The following is a 27,918-nucleotide window of genomic DNA, read 5'->3' as shown; positions in this document are numbered from 1 at the left end:
ACTGCACTTACCTCATACTCTGTGACTGTCATTTCCTCCGCGAGCGTCCTGGTCACCAGCACAAGCACGCGCGGGGTTAGCGCCTTCTCGAGCCTTCGCTTTCTTAGAAAGCCTCCTGTGTGCTGTGAAACTTCTACAGATAATCTGTGCTGTGCGCTTTTGGTCCGTTAAGCTGCCCCTGTCAGCTGAGCTTTCAGACCCAGCCAGGGACCCGAAAAGCCTCGAGGAGAGTTGTTCCTCCCCTACACGGTTCACCAAAAATGTTTTCCTTTTAGTTCACAGAGCTTCTGGAGATAGAAAGGTCCTTCCCATGCTTGGGGGAGGGAGGAGAACCCAAGGCGGCCTCAAAAGAAGGGAAATGACCTTGACGTTTCAAAAGATCAGGGAGAAGTGGGGGGGGGAGGGGAGAGGGAAATGAGAAAACAGAGCTGAGGCATGTGAAGCAATTAAACAACTCCCCACATCTTAGAGCAGATTGAATTTACATTTTACTTAAAAAAGGGGGGGGTGGGGTACAGACGCAGGGAGGAGAACGGGGCGGGGACAATGGTGTGAAATGGGGTTCTACAATTTTCCCCTACAACGATCCATTCTGACTGTTGGCCAATATCTCCCCTGCTGGCGGACAATATTCACAGGGCTGTAGACACCGGGCGGCCCAAGTTCAGGCCGGGATGGGAAGGAGGGGAAGTCATCACACACAACGTAAGTTTACAATACACAGCATTTTCTTTAAACGATGTAGCGCAGTCGCAGGAAGGAGTTAACAATACTAACACGAGAAGAGTCAGATTTCTGTTATCCATGTACAGCAACTAACCGCTTTACAAAAAAGCGAAATAATACAATATATCGTCACATGTATTTACAGTGTAGTAAATATACTTTTCTGTCAAATTTTACACAAACTATTTACAGGTGGATATACTGCTTTAAAAAAAAGTGTGTGGCTGACAGGAAGAGTGAAGTTTTCTTAGAAGTCCATTGCATAACATTGACTAAGACGTGCCTCGTGATGCCTGCAGGGCTGGGAGGGGAGGAAAACAAAACGGGAAAGCAAACGGAAGGCCAAAATGGAAAGGAAAAAGCCTAAAACCCACTAAGAGGGGGAGGGAGGGCTGCCAGCTCGCGGCCTGGGGGTGGGGGGTGGCCGCTGACCGCTCCCTGCCCGGCTCAAGACAGGCCGGGCCTGGGGCTGGCATTGGCACTCGGAAAAGGGCAGGGGAGGGGCGGAGCCTCGCCGCGCCCCCTCGCCGCCCCCCACCCCCGACGCGTGAACCTCCGCTCAGTGTTGGCGAGTGCGGGCGCCCCCCTGCGGCGGGGGCAGCGATCAAACAGGCGGGTTCTGCACAGCAACGCGAGGGGTCACGTTCGCCCCTTTAGAAAGTCCGGGGAAACGTCCGCCAACCCCAGGCAGATGCCGTGTAGTGTTCTCTGTGGCGCTCGCGTCGGGGCGCGCAAAGTGGGTCCGGACCTCAGATCTCTTGTGTAGATCGCGGTGGGAGGCCCGAAAGAGTGTTTCATTTCTCGGGGGGCAGCGCACTGGGGAGACTTAGGCTCGCGTTCCTTGGAGTTACTGGGAAAGCTACGTTCTCCTCAAGAGTCAGAAGTTCTCTAAACAAGGTAAATTTTAAACCTTAGTGAGGTCTCAGGTTTCCGGGAAGCACTGCTCCAAAAGGGTTTCTGCAGTTCGAAGGAGGCTCGATTTTGATTTGTGCGACGCTGAGCGTTTCGTGAGGTACGTCAGGTGAATCCGTCCCGTTCATTACACTCGAGGGATACGCTGAAGAGTGAATTCAGGAAGTCTCCTGCCTGGAAACCTTGTTACGGAAACATCACTGGTTTTTTTTTTTTAACAGAAAACCTCTGGCAGTTTCTGTGTTTTGATGGGAGAAGCAAAATAGTGTAACAAACACCCACCGGCACGCACCAGACCAACCAAGAGGAAAAACATGGAGCCACAGTGATGAAAGGCTCACATCTGCCTTTTATTCCAGGATCCAGGAAGTCGCGCCACCTTCCCGGAAGCACTGGGTCTGGGAGACCCAGGCCCTGAACGGCGGCCTGGCGCGGGGTGGAGAGGATCTACTGCCAAGCTCAGCCCCAGTCTTAGCGTCTTTAGGGACTCCGGTGCTCTGTTAACTAGCAACACTCCCCTGCCGCAGCCTCTACGATACAGACACGAGTTTAGTTCATTGCACCTGTCTTCCATCTTGCCCAACAGTTCTATGTCAAAATAACTGTTAATACTAAAGTGGGGGTTTTTCCTTTTATTTTGGCAAACGGTTCTTTTCCGAGACTGTAAACAAATTAAAAAAATTAAATTCTTGTTATTTCTGAATATCAAAAGCAATTTTATTTACATGAACATATTACATTGTTACTGTGTGGATAAATGTGAAATGTGTTATATTATTAAAATCAGAACACTTCAATGTACCATTATCTCTTGATTTAGCTGTGGAATTTAATTTACTGAAATCCGCTCAGGAAGCAGCACTGCGGGAGGNAGTGGGGGGGGGGGGGATGTCTTTCGGTAATAAATATGGGTCAGTTCTAAATCGGAACACCCAGATGCCACTGACGCTCAGCGGGGTCGAAGCCTATCGCACACCGCGGGAACCGCCGCCAACTGGGTCTGCGTTCCTGCGGGGATTCCCGCACCAGGCCAGCCCTTGGCGTTCAGTACAGCGGCGACTGCTAAGGTCCCCCATCGTCACACTAGCGCAGGCCCGGCCCGTCACAGTGGTCACATGCAATCCTATCAGGTAGAACCCAAATGTCTTGCCGAAAAGATTCCTGATTTTTTTCCTGAGGGGCAGCGGTGGGATCCCAAGACACTCAGAATACATGTCGTCGAGGAAAGTTTTGATAATTACCCCACACTCCGTGTTTCTGGGGACAATTATTCAGAGAAACAGGAGCATGAGCTACTCTAAAAGTCACGTACCGTTCCATTTGGCTATGGAGCTAACGCAAACGTCTATGAAAATAACCTTCAAGGAACAATTTCCAACACTTTGTTCACGGGTTACCCTGCTCAGAATTACTTAGGAAAGAAGGAGGGGGAAAGCATGTCAGTACTATACTTAGTATAGTTTTGGTTTATCAAAACACCACCACCAACTTTTAGCGTATTTAAAGGTTAGAAGAATCAACTGGAGGAAAAAAAAACAATAGACTAGCTTGGATGGCTGCGTGTGGATAAGGCCTCAGAGCCCGTCGCTTTGATTCGGTAACGTTAAGATATACGTGGTTATGCGTATTTTCCTGTGATTATTGCTAATACTCAAGTGTTAGTATTTCTTAAGAACTCATTACAAAATACTAGATCCCTCCACCCCCCCTCCCCCCCCAAAGTACCTCGCCTGTGGCTTTATGGTGTGAAGTCACTGAGGCTTGACCTCTATACGGTTCCTTCGGTTTCATAAGGTAAAAAAAAGTCCACAGCTAAAAGTCAGACTAAAGATACCGGGGTTATTAGTACTACTCCCATAAGCTCCTAGCTTGCAAAGTGTGTAAATAAGACTAACACTTTACTTCGTATGACGGAGGAGGGGGACACGTAGAAGGCAGAGCTCTGTGCAAATGGCTTTCATAGCTGGCCAGTGGCAGCAGCACTCAAGGGTTCGTCCTTTCTCACAACTGGGATGTTCTCAGTTCGAGCGTCCCGACTGCCCGCTTTCTTCGCAGTCGTTCCGAACACCTGCTTAACCCAGACCCACCGGACGCAGGAGGACAACGACGACGAGAGTTAAGGAAAAAGCAGCATTAGATTCAGGCGATGCCTTCCGGGAGCTGAACATCTGGCGACACGGCAGACGGGGACGGGCTCGTCGTGAGACAGGAAGTGCGGTGTCACAGCACGATGGGGAGGGGTCGCTGGGGACGAGCCCGTGCGAGGAGGTTAAGTCTGTTTGAAAAAGGAGAGGAGGAAAGCTTCACACGATCTTCTTGATGCTATTCCGTTTGAAACTGCCAGCGCTTCTTTGCTTCTGCACCTGGCTCGCGGACCCGTGGCGAGTGCGTCCACTGCTACAGTGGCCAGAGGCGGGGGAGAGTTCGACATTCTCCTTGTCGATCCCTGCAGAGAAGAGAAGCAGCTGGTTATTCTCCCTCCTCTGGTGCCCGGCTCCGGGGCTGCACCTCACCACGTGCAAGGGGTGCAACCTGGCCGACTGTTTTTGCCTATCGCATCGTACCAGCCGCCGGGACGTTTATTTACAAAGGCCCTGCCGCGCACAGAACTTCACATTTGGTTAAGCGAAATCTGCTGCCACAGCAGAAAAACAGCATAAGAAAAAAAAAAAAAGAGAGAAGCTGCGAGGAAAAGCTAGAGAGGCAGGCGGGCTCGAGCTGAATGAAAGGCTAGCGGCCACCGGGGAAGGCTAGTGCTCCTTCCTCCAGATGGTACCGGAAGCTTCCAGCAGAGGTCAGCTTCTAGCCACACAGCCTTGCTGGTGTTTGCACACAGACTACACTTTCCAGTGGCAGAAGATACTGAAACTTGTCATTTCAAAGAAAGGAAGATTTTTTTTTTTTTAAATCACAGTGCCTGTCTCAAAGGAACTCAAATATTTACTGAGAATATATGACAAAGGTTTTACCGTAAAATCTTTTTAAAAAATATTTATTTTGAGAGAGAGAGAGCCTGTGCATGAGTGGGGGAGGGGTGGGGGGAGGGGGAGAGGGAGAGGGAGAGAGAGACAGACTCCCAAGCAGGCTCCGCACCATCAGCACAGAGCCCTGTGCCCCAGACATGGGGCTCGAATTTACAAACTGTGAGATCATGATCTGAGTGNATCATGACCTAAGCGAAAGTCGGACGCTTAACCGACTAAGCCACCCAGGTGCCCCTGCTTTAACCTTTTCAACTATGACAAATCACTTCATGCTCTGCACCGAAAACGGATGCCATTCATTTCTTTCCTGGAGGAAATTTAACCTTCAAAAACTGGGCCCTACAATGAATTTTAGAAACAGTCCAAGCACTAACTTCACAAAAGTAACTGGAAGCAAAAAACAAGGTATTTTTTTTTACCCATCAGATGAGTTAAGGTTACAATTTAGGTAGAACAGTGTTATCTTCGGGGAGGAGTGGCTGGAAGGGGAAATGGAGGCAGCAGCTTGGGGTGCCGGTAACGTTCTGTTTCTTGATCCAGATGTTGGATTTTTAATTTAAGTGTTTACTTCTTAAAAATTCACTAGGTTGTAAATTTGATCTGTGTACTTTTCTGTTTTGCTCCAAGAAAATTCACCAAAATAATGACTGCTTATGCCCACCTGTGGCATAACTTGGTGGGACAGCAGAAAGCTGGGCATTTTAGCAATGTGTGTTGAAATGTAAAGTACTGGTTGAAATTTGCTGATAGAGAAAGATGACCATCATTTAGAAGTAGGGAGGGAAAAAGTCACATACAGAAAAAAAACAACAACCCCAAAACCAAAACCAAAAAAGGCTGGGAAAACATCTGCCAAAATATGTTATTTCTGGATAGCGTTAATTAAGGCATTTTTTACTTTATTCTTATCATACCATTTGATTTTTAAAATACACATGAAATCTGAGGATGAAGAAATACCCATTTTTGGACAAAGTACCATTTCAAGTCAAGGAGTCTTTATGTTACAGCAAATGGACATAGATCCAGGCATCTATCTACTGGCTCATGAAAAAGAAATGAATTTGTGATGACCTCGTAGGAGCCACACAGCATTCAGGTTTGGCCCCAAATTCAATCCCGAGTGTGAGGCCAGACTTCCACGGGCGCAACAGAGCTCTGCGGTCTCGAACTTCTCACAGGAACGTGGGCATTTGTTAGTGTTTCTTTAAAAGAGCGCACACTGGGCCAGGAGTTGGCGTGCCGAGTTGGATGGTGCCCGCCACCCGTCCCCCGGAGCCAAGCACACAGCGGACCGGCCCCTTGACTCTGTCCTGTTCTAACCACATGTGCAGGAAGGTGAATGGAAGAAAGCACGCCAAGATGTTCACAGAACGTTTCTCTGGGTGACAGAATTCTGGATGAGTTTCATTCTCCGCTGCATATCCATCTGCATCTTCCCCAGGTGATTTAAATAAATAAACAAACAAACAAACAAACAAACAAACAAACAGCAGAACGGAAAGAAGGCTGCTCATCGTCTCCAGTGTGCCCTGAGCCCGGCAGTGTGTGCTGGTGCAGGCCCTTGCCAGTGCCTCGCCTGTCTCCACAAGAGATCTCCAACCCACTTTTTCTCATCTCCATTTGCTTCATGATGCCTTCTGCCACCTCCTGCCAGAGCTACTTCGCCCCCTTCTCTCCCTGCTTCTAGAGAGCATTTGTACTTCTTACATTCTGCCTACACCACCTCCGGTGTCTACAGCTGATTTCCTCTACTAGCGTTAAGAGCCCCCAGGAAAGCAAAGATCATTTCTTATTCGTTTTCCTTTTCCTTTAAGATCCAGTTGATATCTTTTTCAGTAAGTATGGGTTGAACTGACTGTTTCCGTTAAAAAAATTTCTTTTTTGATTTGTTAGACACTGAGAGAGACAGTGTGAGCAGACGAAGGGCAGAGAGAGAGGGAGACGCAGACTCTGAAGCAGGCTCCAGGCTCCGAGCTGTCAGTACAGAGCCCAACGCGGGACTCAAACCCCTGAACCAGGAGATCATGACCTGAGGCAAAGTCAGGATGCTCACCCCGACTGAGCCACCCAGGCGCCCTTTAAATGCTTCCAGTTTCAAATGCGATCACTGCAATCACAGTGTAATCACAGGGCCAGAAAGCATGCAACCCCTGACCTCGAGGGTGTGGCGCCATATTTTGAGCGGGAAGGACAAAAATAGGATTTTTTAGCCTTCTCCATCCGAAATGATCATGAACCTAGTGCACATGATCTTGCATTTCCTTAAATCTGCATGGGGCCTACGCGCTCAAGTCCACAGGTCCTGATGTGGGGTCCTATCCTTAACATCAAGTAAGATTCAGGCAAAAGGAGGGTTTAAGAGGAGAGCCTCGAACGACGAGGAGACAGACGGGCCCTCGGGAGCAGCCTGGCGTGGGCCACCACGGGGGCGGCCGTGGCCCTCGGCAGCAATCCGCCAGCCGGGGCTCGCTGTCGGGCGCACAGCCCCGAGACGGCCTGGCCGCTGCACCTGCCCAGTCCCGGGGGAGAAGGCGGTGTTCGCTGCGCCGCCAGGTGGCCATGCTTCTGTCCGAGGACAAGGGCCTGCCCACCGATACTCCAAGAATTAAAGTCACAGAAGCTGTAGTCACAGGCTGAGTCACTAGCGTGAAGATTTCTTCAAAGAAATACCAGGGATACTCTATTTTCCGTCAAGCAAGTAACCTTCACACCTCTAAATAAAAAGTTAAAAGCCTTATTTATTTCCGGTTAAATGTTAAGGATAGAAAGCAAGCTATAAAGTTTTAGACCTTTGCTATGTAAAGAAAAGGAACAGGAAGGAGATGTGCCAAGGTACTAATAAACATTTATAAAATGTCTAAAACACAGTCAAATGTTATCGTAGAGTGGTGGGATTATGGGTGATATTTTTTCTTCTAGCTTTCTGAACTTCCTCATTTTTTCCCCAAATGAGCACGTGTTCCTTTTGGTGAAAATGTTACAAAGTGTCCCTAACTTCACCGTCACCCAAAGCCAAGAGCCTCCATACTATGTGGGGGGCTGATGTCCTGCATAGGCCTTCAAGTCCATTTTCATCTCAATTCTTGTTTTTGCACCTGCGCTTTCTTCCTACTCAGCGACCCGACTCTGCAGTAACACACAGGTAACTGTGGCTGACTCCTAACTCCACAGCAGAGCTGTTTTATTTTAAAGATCAAAGGAGAAGCTGATATGACCATCTTGGAGGGTCATTTGTAAGCAAAAATCAATTAAAATGCATTATCTTTACACCAGGGTGCAGCATCTTGGAGAAGCCAAGTTAGAATGAAACGGCAATCCCGGTGCCCAGTTCCGGCATTTTGGTTTCCGACTCGCACGTTTGAGGATTTTGGCAGCATTCTTTCTTTGTGCTCTCCAGTGACACCTGGAAACCTCTGTAGCCCCTGGTGAAGGATGTGGCCTCGGCACTCCAGGAAACACTCTCCGATGCTCGGCCAGACCGACTGCTCAGATGGAGGCAGGGCCCACCCTGCACAGTACGGGCTGCCTTTTACACTAGGGAGCAGACCCTGCCCGCGCCTCCACGCGCTCTGGTCTGGTCTCTCTGAGGCCCCTAAGCACCGGCTCACCCTTCTGACCCTCAGTGGGCACGAGAGCAGAGCCCCCTGAGGTGACAGAAACCCAGGGGCCACCGCCTGAATGAAACAAAGGCAAAAACTTGCGTGGCCCTGATTTCCTAGTTTTAGTACCCATGCTCCGCCCCCGACGGGCGGTGGTCAAACACGCAGCCAGTGACAGACGCGCAGGACCCAAGAGGCCGGACGTTCTCTAGGGCGGTGTGTTAGTAAGCACGATGCTTCCGTGAATTGTGGTGGCTCCAGAGAAAGACGAAATCCTAAATAAAAGGTGTTATTGGCCAGAATTTGGAAAATCAAGAGGGTAAAATGATTAGGTGCCATGACAGTGAAGTCATCGGTCTACCTCCTCTGCTCATACATGAGTTCCTTGAAGGCAGGCATCAGGGTTCGTTAATTTTGACAGCTAGGGACACAGCCAGCCTAACGTACAATAACAACACTTCATTTTTAGAATTCACCCGTTTTCTTTTTTAAGACCAAAATGTTTTCCCCAAACTGGAACCTATCCTTTCAGGAAATAATAAAAGGACTGAATGGCTTTTAGTTCTTGAGAAGCTGAAGAAAAGTGGGTTCGGGAACTTGTGAGGTCACGTGACCAAGAGACTAATAAGTCAAGTGCCCCCCACCCCCAGGGGTGCAGGAGCGCCGGAAGGTCACCTGACCCCGTGTTGCTTAGTTGATTACATACGTAACATGGCAACCCTGTGAGGAGACTCTTACGACCTGTGTGAGAAGGCGAACACATCAGAGGGCTCCTGATTGCAGACGATGCCGCAAACACGGCAGAAGACCCAGGTTTGAGACCCTGGTTGGACTGGAACGTAATGTGGTTTTAGTTCTTAATCTGCCAAATAAGGGTAATAGTAGAACTGCCTATTTCCAAGGGCTGTTAGAAGAATCAGGTAAGATAATCCACGTGAAGACTTCCTGCACATGGGTAATTACCACACAAGACAAGATGCCCTTGACACCTGAGATGGAAAAGACCAAGGGACGTACTGAAGAGTATTAGAACAAAGGCACAGGACTTGAACTTGACTCCAGAACATGGATACTAGGATGTGTACTAGGGACAATGGGAATGAGCACAAAATACAAATCTTAACATTTGGACTTTACACCAGAACGTGGATACTAAGATGCGTACTTAGGACAGTGGGAATAAGCACAAAATACGAATCTTAGAAGAAGAGGTAACAATAGCTTCTCTTATGGAATAGTAAATGCCTTCGTGGAGACATGTTAAATCCATGTGTGGAAATGTTTGTATTTTAAGCTAGATGTACAAAATTGTAACTACAAAAATTAACAACCATTTTAATAGACTTTCCTCAATTGCCAATACTTCTTTTGGTAGCAGGTCTAATCCTTTTGTATAATAGTTCTAGAAGAGTAGAAGAAGGCAAGACCGCTTTTATAAATCAGACATAAGTGGATCACATTTTTCTCTTCTTAGTCCTTAGAACAAACTGTGGGCTGCATTTCTCTTTTTTAAACACAGGTGATAGAGCACACAGCCAGCTCTAATCTCTAAGCAAACACTGGGATTGGATTTATATTGGTACTGGGGGAAAACAAGTACTTCCTAGGCCAGAAACTCAGCTCTCCCTATTAACTGTCCCTGGGGTTACCCTGCCTGTGTCGACCCAGGGCTGGGGTTGCGTGTTCAGTGCTGGGGGTGGGGGACAGAAGCAGCTCCTCACGGAGACGGGCCGCACAGCCCCGTGGGCCCAATGAGCACCAGACCCTGAAGCGGTGGGGTGACAGTGCCGCGGGTGCGAAGCCACACCGCTCCAGGGGACCGCGTGTCCAGGGTGAGCGCGGGGTACACAGTATCTTGCGCAGAGAGACGGAAGGAGAGAGCACCTTGAGGAGGAAACGGCTGCATGAAAACTGCCGACTTAGAGCAAGGCAGAGAAGCTTCACAGACACGGAATGGGAGGAAAAACAGAAGTGAGTGGTGTCCACAGGAGTCTGTAAAAGGGCAACACACGAGTGGATATTGGATGACTGCTATGTTCCCTGGCTTTCAGAAGAGGTTTGTTCTGAATTATTGGACTCTGACCACTACTTTCCCAAATAATTACACTCTGTAAACAAATGCTAGAACTTCTAACTTTACAAAAAGAGGTGCTTCTACCACGCCCATTAGAATTTTAGTTTAAATTAGGAATTAACAAAAAAATTAAATGGAAAATTACCAGAAATCACACCAAGCAATGGCTCAGCTTAAAATTATTTTTCTCCTTTACATACAGGATAATAACACAGAAAAAGAAGAGAGAAAAAAATCAAGAGAATGCCAGATAAAGGTCTGGGGGTACTACATGTAGCTCCCTGAAACATTAAAGTTGTTTCGGAGATTTGAAGAAGGCCCCGGATAGAGGCCTTTAAGTTTCTTCTAAGAGGGAGACGTTTTCAACCTGGTAAACACATTACTGGCTCAGAGCTATGTCTAAGTGTCCAGAAACGGTTTTGCACACAATTACCGTGCACACGGCTGTCAGAGCTACTGGCTCAAAAATGCCCGCGATCCCTATTGTATTCCTAATCAAGGATGCTGAGGCCATCCAGCTTCCCAGGGGGCAGGTCTGCATTTCAGAAGGAAAGTCAGTGAGTAACTGACAGGCTTGGACACGGTCCCAAAATAAAGTGGAAGGGGTCGTTTGAAAAACAACAACAAAAAAACTCAACTGAACAGGTTTTTGTTCTAAAGAATTCATGCCCCAATACTAACAGTAAAATAAGCTAACCAAAGGGGGAAAAAGATTCTTTTTCTAGCAGCAAACACTGAAAACAGATCACAGGCTTGGTGTGGTCAAAAAAAAAAAAAAAAGAATAACACACACCTCACATTTTTCGAGGTCAAAAATACGTTATAAAAGTGTTTTTGTGACTGTTCCGTGATTCTTCCAAACAAATGTCCCTTTGCTCCATCAGAATATGGTATAAAGTGCAACATGGCAAGTCCCACAGAAGAGGTCAAATGAAAAAACAGTTATCTGTGTCCACTTTACCGCTCTTATTCTGAAATGCGTTTGCGGGCAGGTACTGCGTCCTACCAGCTCGCCCGCTTCCTTAGGTCGGAAAGAGCTCCTTGCAAGTGGTAAACAATGAATCTCCGTAGGACAGATAGCTGGGGTTTCGGTTACTTCCCACAGAGCACTCTGGTAATAACTTTGCACTTAAAAGCAAAGACCTTGTGTACATGAAGAATTTGTTTGAAGGGAGTAAAAACTTTAGCTCAAAACCCAATACTGAGACCCAGAGGCAAAAACTGCCACGTCTTTGGTGACCTGGGTCTCTCCCCTCCTTAAGTGTCCCCGGGTGCCTAGGGTACACCTGCAAAATGGATGTTCAAATGTTTACTGAATTAGAGCGTGAAAAAGACTAGGAGACCTGGGCAGAGAATAAATTAAATTTTAAAACATTGGAAGTGGATCTCTTTAATTTCTTTTTAATGAATACTAATTCCATCTGGATTTTATTTCGAATACACTTGCTCTTTAACATGCAAAGAAGATGCCAGGAGACTGCACTTGAAATGGTTATAAAGCATTCAGAACTATGGCTTTAAAAAGGTTTCTCTGCTCATCGCCTGTGCTTACGCTCCCGGCTTGGCCTTAAGACAGAGAGTTCCCTCCCTCCAGCCCCCGCCTCAACATTTTTAAGTGGACAGACTTGATTTTCTGTCTCTAATCCTGGTTCTTCCATTCATGTCCAGCTCTACTACTCCGGACTTACAGTGGATTACAAAATCAATTTGGAATATTCTTATATATCAGAAAGTAAATTTTATGGATTCTCTTCAGGGTTCTCTGAGTGGCCTTTGGGAAAACCTGAAGAGGCAAAGTTCTATACCCATTTGGCTAAAAGGTCCCTGGTTAATACAACTTTACATGCACTGAACTCCACTGATGGCTCCGCTGCTGCCAAATTCAATTCCAACGAGGGAGGGAGCCAGAAAACAGCCACACACACATGTTAAAATACAGATTTATCAAAGAATCCTTGTGCGAAGGGGACGGACGAGTGAGCCAAGGGTAACTGGTCAAGAAGAATGTGTTTTCAGAGGCAATCGCTTTGCGTAAGTAAATGACCACTGCGCGTCCTCAAGGGCGGGTGGCTGATCACCACCTGAAAGAACTTTGTTTAATTGAAGTGACGTTTAATGCCTGGGAGTGGGAGGGAGCTCAGGCATCTCTTCCCTAGCTGATTTGATGGCAGAGCATGCTGGCTGGTGACCAAAAAGAAAATACAGCAAAGTGGCTGACCTTGCTAAGAAACAACGGTCTAGACAGCAGTGCCCTGACTGACAAGGGGAGTTTGCAGTGAAGGGCTGAGCTCTAGGCAGATCCGCGCCATGCCTTTTGGACACAAGGCCACAGAGGCTTCACCTGCTTACAGCCAGGAGACGGCGCAGATTAACTGTTGGGCAATCTGGTGGCAAGCCACATTTGTGCTCAGCGTCAGGGGGTGACATGGAGTTTCTTTAAATACTTCTGCTCGGGACTTGGCTAATGGGAGTGGCGAGCGGGAATTATTTTGCTTTTTCTGCAGCCAAACAGCGATGCTGAAACGCTAGGCTGGGTTAGGAACCTGGATGAGACTCATCACTCCTTCCAGCCCTCTGGCATCTGCAAATTCCACTCCATAAAGAATAGAGGGGACAGGAATAGGAGATTACATGCAGCTAGAGATAAAAAGCAGTCTACCGAATTACAAATGAAATCCTGACTCTTAAAGAGGTATTCCAGAAGAGCAAAAGACAAGAGTGCAGTAATTACATACATAGGTAAGTCAGGATCCCTTCATGGAGATGAGCCCACAATTTAAAGATACAAAGGGGTTCGTTTCGCTGGAGAGTGAAATCACTACTGAAAAGATAACCCTGTTCTCCAAAAACATGTGGGAAATTGATCTGGGAAACCAAGGACACACAATGTGCAATTCAGGGCCAGGAACTGAACACCATGATTCTCCTTAACTCAGACTGTTGCTTCTAAAGCCTCAGTTTCCCCTGAGCCTGGCCGAAGGTTTCCAGAGTGTGGCGGTCGGATCAAGCAGCCATCTGAAGACCCACCGGAAGTGGTGGTAGTGAACCACGATTGGTTCAGAACTGGAACCAAAAAAACAAATCGCTTCTCAGCCTTTTGGCCAAGAGCAAGGATAAAGCCGTAACTAAAACCCTACAGACCGTGCTCCGAGTTTTATAAACAATTCTAAAAACAGGTTGCTGGGTAGGGGGATTTTTTTTTTTTTTTTAAACAACCAATACAGGATATAAGCAATGAATCAACTAGCAGGGGAACCTGTACTGTTACCTTTATTCTCAATCGGATTATTTTCTGGTCTCCAGTAGTGGGCAAAGATGGGCAGAAATCTCCCTAACGTTTAGTCCCGGTGTAAAAAAAACAAAAAAGAGTTAATATGAAAACAAACCATCATTTTGACAGGTTTAACACCACGTGAGTAGCCCAAGAGGCAAAAGCTTGATGAAACAGATCAAACTTTAAAAAAACAAGAGGACGGTATAGACGGAATCTACACACTTTCTGATGGTCATTAACAACAAGGAACCCAGAGGACAGAAAGCCTTACAGAAGAAAAGGAGTGGTGGGCTCAGCGTGAGGCAGATGGAAGTGACGGGGCGGCGTAAATACACAAGTGAAAGGAAGCGGGAAATGAAGGGAAGGAAGAAGATGAGGGCTAGATGGCAGACGCATGCGGCAGACAGAGCACCGGCCGTGGTTCTGGAGAAGAATCGTGTGACAGCAACTACCTTTGCTCTTCTAAACCTCAGTTCCCCCATCGCCCTCAACCCCTGTGGGCCTAGAACTGAATTATCTCTGTAGTTCGCCTAAGCTCCAAAACGCAAAGATGTGGAGGGGGTGACGGTGAGGGAAAGAACTCGGTGGCTGCAGCATCTGGGAGAAAGTGTATTTTCAGTCTTTCCCTGGCTTTAGTGGTTGAAACACCGACACCGGGCCAAGAGCACAGGCAGGCCCTAGAGCAGGGCCTCTCCCACTCCGGCGTACGCAACAGTCAGCCGGGGTGTTTGTTAAAGCGGATCGCTGGCTGGCCCCACGCTTGGGCTTCCTTATGCGGGAGGTCTGCGGTGGGACTCTAGCACCTGCATTCTAGCGAGCCCCCAGATGAGGCAGATGCTGCTCCGGGGTCACACTTGGAGAAACGCTGTCCTATGGAATAAATGTCAGAGGGCAAAGGAGCGTGGTTATCTGCGGAAGGAAAGTTGGCCACGTTTCTCTGATTTCTTGGAGGCAAAAAGAGCCTAAGTGCAGTAAGGTGACAGATAAATAAATGCTGGACCAAATCGTTTGTCTGCTCTGCTGACCAAAGCTTTGTTGTCGACCAGAGTTGAACAGATGGACACAGGTTATTTAATATGATGGTTCATAATATGAACTGGATATTGTATTAGCCGAGTTCTTCAGGCCTTCAAAACTACGTATGTGTAAATACTCAGGCAAAAACTGGGATTATAAACCAGGTCCTATTTATGTGTCTTGAACATCACAAAATAGGAGTACTGCTTTTTAAAAGAAAATCCATGTGAACACCTAAAAAAAGAACGACACATAGTACCTTTCCTTATAGCATGAGGGGCTTCATAAGTAAAATGTTCAGATAATGGAACTTTAAATGCAAAACCGTTTCTAAGTTTTCACCGTTTGAGAGGCCAGCCCTTCTGAAGAGGAAACACGGGCACACAGCAGCCCTCCCTCACCACCCACGGCCAGCAGCACAGACAACGGGGTCAGTTCTGCAGAAGCGTCTCTAGGGCGGACCAGAGCCCTGTGAAAACCTTCGCCGGGACCCTGAACGAGCCCAGGAGTCTAGGTCTGCCATCTCTGCCATCGTGTGGGACTCAGCCCTGCGCCAGCCATTAGCTGCTCCATCTCAGGGTTTCCACCTCTTGGCTGCGTGTTTCTGGCACACTCTTCCCATGTGGACCGAAGAGCGACTCCATGGTAAGGAATACACTCACGAGCTTTAAGATGTCATTTTCTGGAGATGGCTTTTTTTCTGGCTGTGAATTTACAGGTTTTCAGGTTGGTCTCCGGACAGTGGAGCTGCTGCTGGCAACAGGGAGGTGGGGCACTACCACACTTTTGTATTTTTTGGATACTGTTTGCTGCATCAGGGACACAGAGGCCCTTAGGGCGAGGCTAGGCTATCTCGTGAGGGAGTTTTAATCCTCTTCACTTACAGGGTAAGGCACCTGAGAGGCTGCTCTTCCTGCCCAAACTCTAAAAAAATCATCAACCTCAGAACACTATGTGAACACTAAACATTTCACTGCCTTACGAATAACTGTTTGAAAGTAGAAAGCTTTATAGAGTAACAAAGTTCAAGTCAGCTATAAGGTAAAGGAGAAATGTAAGATGAACCTTATGACCAAAAGGAGCAAACTCTACTGTAAATATACTATAACCTGATAACAAGGGAAGTCCTGCTGTTGGTATATTAATAGTATTGCTCAAATTTATATAAAGATTACATTTACTAACCTGGGGAATGCTGGGAAGTGGCGAGTGAGGTCATGGAATTAGAAAGGTTAAGGTTAGCAGTGATACTGAGCTGGCTCTGCACTGCAGGAGGATAAGGAGAAGTGGGTGTCAGGAGGGACTCCTCACTGGTTTCTTCATCAATTCCAGGCAAATACGTGTCAATCAAGGCATCAAGAAACTTAACAATAAGCTCAGCATAGTCTGGGATTTGGGTTTGCTGTAATGGAAAATATAGGAAATTATTTTAGCTCCATCCTTTTTTTTCTGTAAATCCCCTTTGAAGCCACAAAAGATTAACTCAATTTTTGTTTTGGGCTTAATGTACTGTTTTCTCTTCTTTTGTATTCTGCAGCGTTAAGAAGGTGGGGGTGGGGGTGGTGTCGTATTCTAGACTACCATAGGACTTAACGCTGGGAATTTTATTCGGCTTACACCTAGGGCTTCCGAATGAACCTGTAATTACTGAAAGCCACGGAGAGGCGAAGACGGCATGAGTCCTGAGACAATAAAACCATCAGGAATGATGTCCAGCCAGTTTTCCGAAACAGAGAAAATGAGCGGAGTATCATCATTCTGGCTGCCATGTAGATATCTGACAACTGAACACTGGGAAGGGCAGAGGAGGGCGGGCAAACTACTCACATTCCTGCACGAGATACTTATTTCTAGGAACTCAGACCCATTTTAAAAATCACCACCTTTGCATATCAAAAGATACTCAGTAATAACTGAACAAAATAAAAAGGAAATATCTAACTCTTAAACCCAGGACAAGGTTTAGTAATTCATATTGCTTTACCAGCCTGTAGCTATAATACTGCACTAGGAACGTGGGGGAAAGAAACAGAAGTCCTGCCTTCAAGGAATCTCAATCAATCTAGAGGAACCATAAATAGAATAATCAAAAACACATTTATGTAGCACTGTATCAACTGATGCCAATCAAAGAAAAAAATGAATAGGAACAAATAAGGAAATATTCAGGGAAGAATGAATCTAATCCAAGCGGTTGGAAGGAAAAATGTTTTCAGGAGGTAATTTTTTTTCTTTATGTAATTTTTTAAGAACGGAGACTGAACTGACGTATAACATTGTATTACTTTTGCGTCACAAGGTAGATTTTAACCACAGGTAATGCTCCTTTCTGATTACAAGACACTTAAGTGTATGCATTACGATCATCAAACACATGAGTGACTGAGAGCAGAAAACTTTGCAGAAGTTCATCACACCCTTCTGAAAAGTCAAGTTGAACTGAGTCGTTTTCTTGTAAAAACTAATATATAAAGCTATTAAAGGTGCAGCCTCTTGGAAAGAGTCTCTGGTGGAAAACCTTTTAGAAAAATCACGTGTTTCTCGTGATCATCATTCTGGCTTTCAGAGTATTGTGTGTTCTTAGAGCAGGTACACTAATGCGAACAAAAACTTTGTTCTATCAGTAGAGAAAAAAATATTTTCTTACCTTTGAAAAGGGTCCTGCAAACCGCCACAAGCCATTAAAACCAAAACCTGCAACAAATCAAATGTTACTCTTAGAACAAGCACGGCACTCTCTTAATCTTAACAGAAATGAAATAAGTTATATAGTTGGTGACACTTAAAACCTACACACATTTGAAACCATTTTTTTTTTAGAATGAATGTCAGGGGAGACTAAAACTCACGTGAAACCTACTCAGTATCAAACCGTATTTTAATCTTAAAAAGTTGTAAACCACAACTCCGTATTGTATTGCACCACTGAACGTACAATGAAAAGGGTCAGAAAACGGCATATGGGGAGAGACGTATGAACAAGCCAACCCCTTATAAAGAACTGTGCGGTCACGCACTCTGAACCAGCGCACACAACTAGCAAGTCCATCGACCACCCTCCCGGGACATTTACTTTGCAGGTAAGAGGTCTGGTACTGTGGTGGGGACTCTTCATGGTACACCACACTCTGCACAATTCCATGAATTGGATTTAACAGATTTGGATCTTGGCACAATGACAACAGCGTGTTGATCTTAGAGTCCAACAAATTGTGTCTAAAACAAAACACAACACAACACAGGAACATTTTAAAGGAGAATGAAGTGAAAATATACACTGGAAAACATCATATAGTCCCCAGAACAATGTGATAAAAATGAAGGGAGAGGAGTGTTTTTTTCTTTCTGGTGCTTTCCCAACTTTCTATAATAAATTCCAGTTTACTTTCTGGTTTGTCCTCTTTTCTTCTTTCTGGTCATCGAGAAAAATATGGTGAAAACAACCAACTAGTACTGACAAATAACCAGGTTTAATTATATACGGTGACTGTTTGCTCAAGCCAAGGTTGGCTTCTATCATTCAATATGTTTTAGGGCCTTTTCTTTCTGCTGACCGTTGATTTGTGCCCAGGGAATTAAAACTAAATTTCATACCAATCAATGTTTAATAAATGCTGAATCAGATCCATTTAAGAAAGCAAAATTGATTTGAAGGGGTGGAACATATGATCTATTCACAATTAAGAGGAAATTAACTATGTCTAACCCGGCTACACTCCATTAATAGAAATAATCAAGAGGCAACTATATAAAATTCTGAAGTCTTAAAATGAGATTAAACAAAAGTAAGGATATAAAGATACTACACAGAAGGTCTAGATCACGAACAGAAGTTCCTAAGTCTCTTTGGGTTATTTAGATTTGAATACTTTGAGGCTAATATGACCTTCGCTCTTAATAGAGAATAAAAGTCATCTCCTATGTAGAAGGTTAATTTTGTTTTCACTCAGCTGTGGATAAATACAAAAGCTCTACCAAAAAATGAAACCAAAACAGGTACACAGAGCATCGAATGGTTTGCTCCTAAGTGAGGGAATGAACAATGCTCATCATGATGAAGCACTTAAAAAAATCAACAAGATAAAAAAATTATTTTTCCTAATAGGCCAAAACTCGTCTTGGCCCCCACTAATCCCACGGCCTCTAAGCTAAAATCTCTATCACACTGCCTCACCCCCCCGCAACCAGTGAACATTATCAGATGATACTTTTCCTGAGCTTTTGTAAAGCATGTGGCTTCAAGACAGATACAAAAGTTAAACACAAATAAGAGATACTTACACGACAGGAAAAACTTTGGGGAAAACCACACTGGCTTCCGCTAAGTATTCATAAAGAATTCGCTGATCAAATTCATCTGTGGTATATTTTACCAGCGTAGCCTGCCGAAGTGCAAAAAAGTCAACAAGAACACATTTTATTTTGTGGCTGAACTGTTATTTGTTCTGGTGAGAAGCAGAAGACAGTCTTCCTTTCACGTGTTTAAAACTTAAGGGCCTCCTGAGAATAGACTGCAATAAAAATGTGAGGGCAAATGTGTAGCAACATGGATGGACCTTGAGGNAAAAATGTTGAGGGCAAAAAACCCACCCTCCACGAAAAGTCAAAAATTTTACCAGAACGGTAAGAAGGAGCGCTTGGATCTTCGGATCAGTAAGTACTTCTTCATCCAAGAGAACATTTGATTCAGACACCGAGACTTTACGTAAATGCGGGTGTTGCTGCGACGAGGAAATCCTCTGAGTCTCTGCAGTGAGATACGGATTAACATGATCAGCTGTACTGAGCGAAAGTTCACACTAGACACCACTTCACCTAACATACTTTAATGTTACTTCTAAAATTCAATAGCTTTTTAGCAGGTACTTAAAACAGCAACAGAAACAACATAAAGAATTAATATTCACCTACACACAAGTTCTGGCTAGCTATTTACAATGCTGTAGATCACATACATGATTACTTTTCATACAGATTTCAGGAATATTTTCGTTTTAAGGACCATATAGCTTATCTTCTGAGAAAGAGCAAATGCGTCTATATTTCATCCTCAAGATTCCAAGAAATGGCTGGAAAGCAAATATGGCTCTCCCGCCTTATTTTCAATGATCTAGATCAATTATTAACTCTGTTTCTCACCCATTTCATAATCAGTTTCTGCTACTCTCCTCATTTTGGGGGGTGTTGTGATCCCTGATTCCATTTCTTGCCTTTTAGGAGCCTTTGTGTCTGATATCAAGTGATCAAAACTTTTCCTTGTTCCTATAAACAAAAGTTACAGAATATGGCAGTTCATTAACCACAGTGTCTGTGAATAGGATTTATACTAAAAAGAAAATGTCTGGACATCAAGTGTTTAAGTTTTCACTTAAGGATGCAAAGAAAGCTCAAACATATCCCTGGGGGCAGAGCCTCTCTCCTTTGGTTTCCATCTTGTCAAGGAACTTTGGCCCCATGGCTTTCCATCTCAGGACCGGATGTACCTCGCTGGTCCAAATTAGACTGAGATTACATTCACCACACTGGAGGGAACCAAGCTCTGCCAACAAGTACAACGTTTGACGAGGGGTACGGGGTGCGCACTGTTCAGCACTGAAGATCAACTATGTCTGAACAGCCTTCTCTCAATTCAAGAAATTCTGCTCGTGGCAAGGATTAGTCATGAACATGAAAATTTTCCAAATGTGGGCAGGATCAAAGTTTGACGTTAGTTCTTCTATCTTGCATGGAAAACAACACTTGCATGCCTGAACGTACTACATAATAGATATACTGGGATGTGCTTCAAAAATGGCCAAGTAGCACTGTCTCCACTGGCTTTGAGTCTCTCTAATCATGTATCGCGCTACGTGAAATACCTTTCTTTCTCCTAGTTAAAGTAATGAAAGTGAGGGGCGCCTGGGTGGCTCAGGTGATTAAGCGTACAACTTCGGCTAAGGTCATGATCTCACGGTCTGTGAGTTCGAGCCCCACGTCAGGCTCTGGGCTGACGGCTCAGAGCCAGGAGCCTGCCTCAGATCCTGTGTCTCCCTCTCTCTCTACCCCGCCTCCCCACCTCTCTCTGTCTCAAAAATAAGCAAACACTGAAAAAGAAAAATGTAAGTAGTGAAAGTGGATTATCTGGACTTGCACTAAGTCTCATCTGTTCTACTCCACACATCACTGCACACCTTCCTGTCTTCTCCATTCTCCCACGGCTCCTGCCTTAGTGTAGGCCCACACGCCTCCTGTTTGGATGCTCTATCAATCCCTTATGGGGTCTCCTTGCCAAGCACCTCTGCCTATTTCTCCATGTCGCAGTCAGAAAAACTTGCCTAAAAACAGAACTTGCTGACGTTCCTTCCCTACTGGGTACAAAAGGCTGAATCTCTCAACACGGCCCACAAAGGCTCCGGCAGTCTCGATCCCGGCGTCCTCTCACCCTACCTCCCACAGCTGCTCTTCCTGACCTGGCTTTCCTCACGTCACTCCCCGTCTCTTGAACACTCGCCTTCCTCACCCTGTATCTGTCAGGCAAGCACACAGTAAATCTACCACGCTCGGGCCAAAAGTTACTTCCTCTCTGCAGCCTTTTCCAATTTCCCCAGATCCTCAGTTTCCCCTCAGCAAGAAGTGTTACTTAGTGGCTCTTGGGGATGCTTTTGTAATCAGCTGATTGTGAGTCTGGCCACCCAACTATGAGCTGTTCAAGGTAGAGACCGTAACTTGTTCATCTAGCACATGGGCTAACTGAATTCAACAGTCCATTTTCTCTAAACTTAGGTTTTCACCGATAACTTCCCTAGCATGAAAATCCAGAATTACAAAACACAGAGTTATCAGGAAACTCCTCGAAGACTATTTCATGACACAGTATAAACAGAAAGAAACTCAAACAAAAGGTACAACCCTATGTGACTAGTGACAAGGATTAACCTTCACAGTTTCTGTTTCTTTCATGACTCACTGGCAGGTTATTTATTTCACCCTTCATTATTCATTCACCAAAGTTTTCCTTATGAACACAAACACTTCCCCAATTCCCAAAGATATTTAAAAACACGGGGCGCCTGGGTGGCTCAGTCGGTTAAGCGTCCGACTTTCGCTTCGGTCATGATCTCGCGGTTCGTGGGTTCGGGCCCCGCATCGGGCTCTGTGCTGACTGCCAGCTCAGAGCCTGGAGCCTGTTTCAGTCTGTGACTCCCTCTCTCTCTGACCCTCCCCTGCTCACGCTGTCTCTCGCTCTCTCTCTCTCTGTCTCTCCTAGAAACAAATAAAAAACATTAAAAAAAAAGATACTTAAAAACATGCTTGTGCGGATACCTGAGACCCACTGGGCCATTCATGGTGCTGGTCACTGAAATAAGGATCCTGAGGTCTGCTAGTAACAATTACAACTTCAGGCAACGGTGTGTAAGGGCACCTTTGCGTGTCCTCTAAGGTGAGGCGAGGTGAGTGTCCCCTCTCGCTATTTACGTTCAGATTTTGTAAGGGGAAGGGTCTCGCAGAGTTTTAGGTGTACCTCTCGTTGACAGAGGCCGATGTAACTGAGCAATCTTCATTCTCAAGAAGAATCACAGAGTAATAAAGCACGCGGTAATCAAAACCACCTTGCTTTACTGTCTTTCTAGAGAAAAGGTGGCCACCGGCACCATCCAGCTTCACAGCACGTATACTGATGTGTTCTGCTCTCAGGCGAGACCCTTGGGGAGGTACCCTGTTAAAGGCCCTGCGTCTGAGTGCGGCAAGCAGTACTTCTCACGAATGGCTGGTGCTTTTCCTTCTCCCGCTTCCCTGCTGCCTGGCCGAGGCAGCACAAAACCAGGAGAGGCACAGTACTCCATCCAGGAACCAGAAAAAGCGGTTTCAAGATCCCGCTCTCATTCCTCTGTCTTAACTGATAGGGCTTAACCGACCCATCAAACTCTCTTGTATTGGCATCAAAAACTTTGCTACCTCAAAATGGGAAATTGTGATGATTCTGAACAGCTTCAAGTAATTTTCCAAGAGTGAAAGTATCTGACCAGAAAAAAACAAGTATAAAAAATTCTATGTAAGTGAGATAAACTAACCCAGCAACTTCTTCGTATTGGCCTGAGAAGGCTGCCCCATGTCCAAACTCATGGATTTCCTGGCCCGGGGACTGGTCTGGCCCACGGTAGGATAGGTGGCGGCAAGGTAGCCTTCAGAACCTTTGGGAGACGACCACGGCTGGTTCTCCTTTAGTGTCCTGAGAGATTTAAACAAATGGGAAGAATTAGGGGACATGGTGACCAAGACAACCACTGCCTGCCCCTCTCGATCGGCTGTCCTATTTCCCAACGATGGCACTCACTTCATTTTATAACTGCACTTTAAAGGGCTCTCGGGTACAAACTCTTAGTGTATGTTCAAGAAATAGTCTCTTTCTTCCTTTGTTTCTTGAATTTATTTGGGAAATTGTCTTAAAAATTAGCACTTTTCTCCTTAGTACCTACTTTCTTGCCACGATATCTTATACACAGTAGGCGCTCACTGATGCACGGCAGAACTGTATCCCATTGATCTTTTAATCAGGGGAAATCAAGTCTGAACAGGCAACTGTATTCTTGGCTTAAAAACCCAGAAAATCAACTATACTTTGGCAGAAGAACACCAGCAACCTCATTTTTTCCTTTTCATAACAAAAAGGGCATATCTCAGAGAAATATAATCATAGAAAGGATTGAAGAATAAGACTATCAAAAACCAAGCATGGCTGGAAAACTTCTGCATACATTGTGAAAATCTCAGTGGGCAACCGTGGAAGACTTTTTAATCAAAGCGGGATGCTGATAAATTGAAGGGTAGAAGCTCTACAGATACAAGATTACTTTCCTATATTCAACACAGTACCTAAAACTTAAAGATGACTTTTGTTTAATTGAAAATATAGAAAGTCTCCAAAGTTTCATGTCATTTCTCCCTGTTATAGTGAAAACTATATCACCTCAAACTGCGCTGACAACAGGGGGCATAATGCGATTATCCTACCATAGAACATTCTCAAGTGGCAGAAGGAAATACGACAAATGTGGTGGCATGCGTATCTTTGCACAAATCTGAAAAGCTTAGTCTTCCATCACTAAGAATGTGATGTTGCTTATATTTCATGTTCGTTTTTTCCTAGGCCTTGTCTTACAAGCCAGTCATTTCAATTGATCATCTCTTCATTACTCAACTGGTCTGCGCCTAACAGAGGCAAACTAATGTTAACATGATTACAGTTAGGTTACATGAAGAGAAACTTTCCTACTACTAATCCACATAAAACACTGTGTGTAAAAGGAGTTTGGATTTATATACTCTTCCTAGATATCTTTACATTCCCCTATATATTACCTTCTTGATTGTTTTTGCTGCCTGTCTCCACTGGTATGGAAAATTGAAACCTGATTATAATTACATAGTTATGGGAGAAGAAGTCTACTTACCTATAGCTGGGGTCGCCATGGTGGATGGGATATGTATCCATAGGAACATTTTCCATTGAAATATCAGTAAGAAGAAGAGACTTTCTATGTTTTAGGCTGCAGCGACTTCGAACCTCCTCAGACACTGTGAGTAAGGCTTAAAGGAAAAAGAATGAAGATTAGAAAATTTAACAAATTGCAAGTGTGACTTAAAACAGGATACATTTCTTACAACCTCCTAAAGAGGTTAGCAGCTGTCAGACATGCAGAGAAAGTATGAAGTTTAAGGATATAAATCACTTTGGGGCGCCTGGGTGGCTCAGCTGGTTAAGTGTTTGACTTCAGCTCAGGTCTGATCTCACCGTTCCTGAGTTTGAGCCCTGCATCAGGCTCTGTGCTGATAGCTCAGAGCCTGGAGCCTGCATCGGATTCTGTGTCCCTCTCTCTCTCTCTCTGACCCTCCCCTGCTCTCGCTCTCTATCTCTCTCTCAAAAATAAACAAACATGAAAAAAAAAAAAAAGGATATAAACCACTTAGGACAGACTTTCTTACCTTGGAAGTTTATGGTCAGTTTTGAAAGACTATGTAAATATGAAATATACTGAGATTTAATAAGTACCTTAGTATTTGTCAAGTGCTTTAATGTACATTTGATCTCCACAAACACAGAAAGTAGGCAGGAAAGGTGGCATAAGGTCTATTTTTCAGATCAGGCAAAGTACTGAGATATTAGATGATTAGCCCAAGGGCAAATGATTCCAACAGAAAAGCTGCCACAAAATGCAGTCTCCTAAACTGGGAATCCACACTTTCCACTGAACAACTACATTCGAGAACTGCATTATACGGGAGCGCTAAGTGTTGTCGAGTGGAGAAACACAAACTGGGTAAGAGCAAGGAGGAAGGTTTAATGGGATGGGGGATGGGCAGACATCTGGCTAAAACAAATGGCGTCAGGAACGCCTATTAAGAGGCAGAAAGGCAATTCCAGGAGAGGAGCTTACAACAGCCCATCCATCCATCTGGGGAGGTGATAAAAACTGGGACTTACGGAACTTAGGGAAAGACGAGGTCAGGAGAACGGCTGGAGGGCCCAAGGATGCCAGGCTGAGGCCTTCAGATGTTATGACAGAAAATAGGGAACCACGCGGTGTCTTGAACCAAAGATGACCAAGGGAGTGCATTTCGGACTGTGGCGCAAGTTCTTTCACAAGGAAAAGTGTTGTGGCAAAACTTGCAAAATTTTAACCACCACCGCAGGACTGGTGCTTATGGACTATGAGCTCTTTATCCCGCCAAGCAACCAGCTGGATGAAGGACTGACAGGTGTTCTTAGATACGGATTCGCTAAGAGTGATTCTGTCCGTTTTGTGCTTTTACCTGCTAAGTAAGCCACGCTCTGTGTGTTCACCTCAAACTTGTCACAGTTTCTGTGTTTGTTAACCAGAGTCAGTAGTGTGTGCAGAATTCTGACCGTTCTTGCAACGATGGCAGGCGAAGGATGCCTGTAGCCTGCAAGAAATCAAAATGAACAGGAAGTTAATCCATTCTTTCCACGATGATTCCTGGAGCTCTCACTCGCTGGCTAGCAACTTGACAAAGAAGGGAAAAGTCCTGCCTTCTGAGAACGGCTGTTTGGGAAGATAAACGTACAAGTGTGAGTGCTTAATTACATAAAAGATTAAGTACCAACTCTTTTTGGTAGAAGAGAATACTGTTTCCTGGAACTCGAAGGTACCTCAGGGAGAGGAAAATTAGGAAAGATGGATGTGGTTTCAGATATCCCGTTCCCTAAAGCCATGCAGGGACTTAAAAAAAAAAAAATCTATGTATTGGAGATCATCTTAAGATCTTTTGAAAATAGGGTTCTTGTGCTCAAAATTCTTTTTTTTTTTCTTAAAGAAAAAAACCCTGGTGATGTAGGACGCATATGCTCTCAGAACCCAAAGAACAGGGTTGAGCCGAGAGTAAGCTTGATCTTTGGACACCTTTTAAACAGTAATGCTACTCCGTTTTACAGTAGGGGGTGTATACGTGGAAAACCCCTGGCACATTTCTAGAAATACAGAGCGGGTGAGCGCTTAGCCAGCCTAGTGCAGCCCTTCTTTTGAATTCCTGGAGTCAGTGTAATGTCTCTCAGGCAATCCCTATTTGCCTTAGTGATTAAAACTATTCATATTTTTGCAGAAGTTTCATGAGGTGATGAAATCAAATGTTTACATTCGCAATAGTGGGTGTATGTACATATGTCAGGTGAAAACTGGGGGAATCTCCATGATCCCTCCATCCTGAGAATCATTTAAATTGACACAAAACTCTAATTGGGTCCTAAGGGCTGCTTAGGACCACTGGTTCATGCGAGTTCCTCATCCCAAGCCTCACCCTACCCTGCTCTTGCCTCTGAACCCCCCCTCACATGCCGTTCCTTAACAGCACCGTCTCTGGCCACGGCTGTCCCCTATTAATAAACCAAAGCTAACCCACACTGAAGTCAGCAGTGGGGAGAACAGCCAGGACAGGCAGGGATCGGGCCGGGGCTGCAAGCAGCTGAGACCACTGCTGTAAGCAATGCAGAAAGTGGGGGTGAGGGGAGTGTGGGGTACCAGAGAGGTGAGGTTCTGTGGTACGTATGTAACAATGCACCTAATCAACAATATGTTAGAAACAAGTGGAGGAAAGTCTGTGATCAAACCTCTAACGTATCATTTTCTAACCTAAGTTACAAGTAACACTTACTGATTTGCAGTCTGTCTTATTTCCAAGAACCAAAAAGATACTTAGTGCTGACTAATAATAACAGCTAGTAGGAAGTCCGGTACTTAGGATTATTGTAAGAATCAACTCTTTTGGTTTTTAAGGGAAATATGATATTCGATGTGGACATTAGGCTCTTATATTAAAATAAACATTGAATAAAACATAGCTCAGGAAGACAGATATATTTGCAGTTAAAGTAAGACATTTGAGCCAAATTATTTCAATTTATTAAAATTATGAATTATTTTAGTTACTTCAGGCTTCTTGATATCATTTCATAAAACTCTTCTGACCCAAGGCCTCTACCTTTTAAGAGGTGTCCAACCAGCGCGAAGTTAAAGTTAGAGTTGAAGTTGAGTCCAACAAAATGGTCCATCTGCTTGCAGTGCCATTCCAGAGGATTCCGGATGGCCATAAATACTTCCTCCGGACTCTATTAAGGATAACCAGAAGATGGTTGATGGAGTTCACACAGGATCTTTCCTTAAAGTACCACTTAATTGGTTTTTGATTGTGTTCAATTGCTATGACAACATGAGTAATCCTTTCGAGTTGAGAGAAACTATTTTCCGATGACTACAGAAAACCGCAGAACGTTTTAGATGCTACAAATAAGTTAGGGTGGGCCGATCAAGCATATATAAATAATAAGATGACAGAAGATGAAATAGCTTGGATTTATGATGCAAAACAAATGGTTATCAATTTACATTGTGATGACTTTTTAAAAACTAGAATTATTGTTGTTTTAAATAAGACCATCTTTTGAATTGTAGCAGGTATAGTGTTTTGTATACTATGACTGAAAACTCAAAAGACAACAAAAAGAGTTCTAATTTACTGAGTGACTGCAGTATACAACAACGTTAGATGGATTATTGCACTGGAGCCTTAAAGCCATCCAATGCAGTCAATATTAGCTCCATTGTACAGATTTATTCACTCATTCTTTTACTTATCAAGTACTTATTATGTGTTTTTGATGTGCCAGGCATGGTTCTAGGCTCTGTAAATAAATGAATGAACTGAACAAAAACTACTCACCTTGGTGGATTTTACATTCGAGTGGGGGGAAAAGCAAGGAAGCTGAAAACTTAAAAATGCTATGCAACTTGCCCAACATAATTAGGGTTTAAGGTCACTGGGTAAAGCTCCAGAATT

At 44.8% G+C, this 27,918-nt stretch overlaps 1 protein-coding gene across 1 annotated transcript in view; it reads right to left on the bottom strand.

Moving 5' to 3' along the window:
• Nucleotides 1-2,513: 2,513 nt before the first annotated feature.
• NF1 (neurofibromin 1) overlaps nt 2,514-27,918 on the bottom strand; it is a 200,939-nt gene continuing 175,534 nt past the window's right edge. Inside the window, 11 exon segments of the mRNA XM_077749858.1 lie at nt 2,514-4,084; nt 15,775-15,991; nt 17,237-17,283; nt 17,663-17,805; nt 18,871-18,971; nt 19,206-19,336; nt 19,729-19,851; nt 22,641-22,798; nt 24,021-24,156; nt 25,381-25,512; nt 27,064-27,190. Of these exon segments, the coding sequence (XP_077605984.1) occupies nt 3,942-4,084; nt 15,775-15,991; nt 17,237-17,283; nt 17,663-17,805; nt 18,871-18,971; nt 19,206-19,336; nt 19,729-19,851; nt 22,641-22,798; nt 24,021-24,156; nt 25,381-25,512; nt 27,064-27,190 (1,458 nt within the window). The 3' untranslated portion in view covers nt 2,514-3,941.

Source organism: Crocuta crocuta, unplaced genomic scaffold (assembly GCF_008692635.1).
Source record: "Crocuta crocuta isolate KB4526 unplaced genomic scaffold, BGI_CrCroc_1.0 scaffold149, whole genome shotgun sequence".
Taxonomy (NCBI): domain Eukaryota; kingdom Metazoa; phylum Chordata; class Mammalia; order Carnivora; family Hyaenidae; genus Crocuta; species Crocuta crocuta.
The sequence above is the reverse complement of the archived record's forward strand: the minus strand, read 5'-3'. Positions and strand labels throughout refer to the sequence as shown.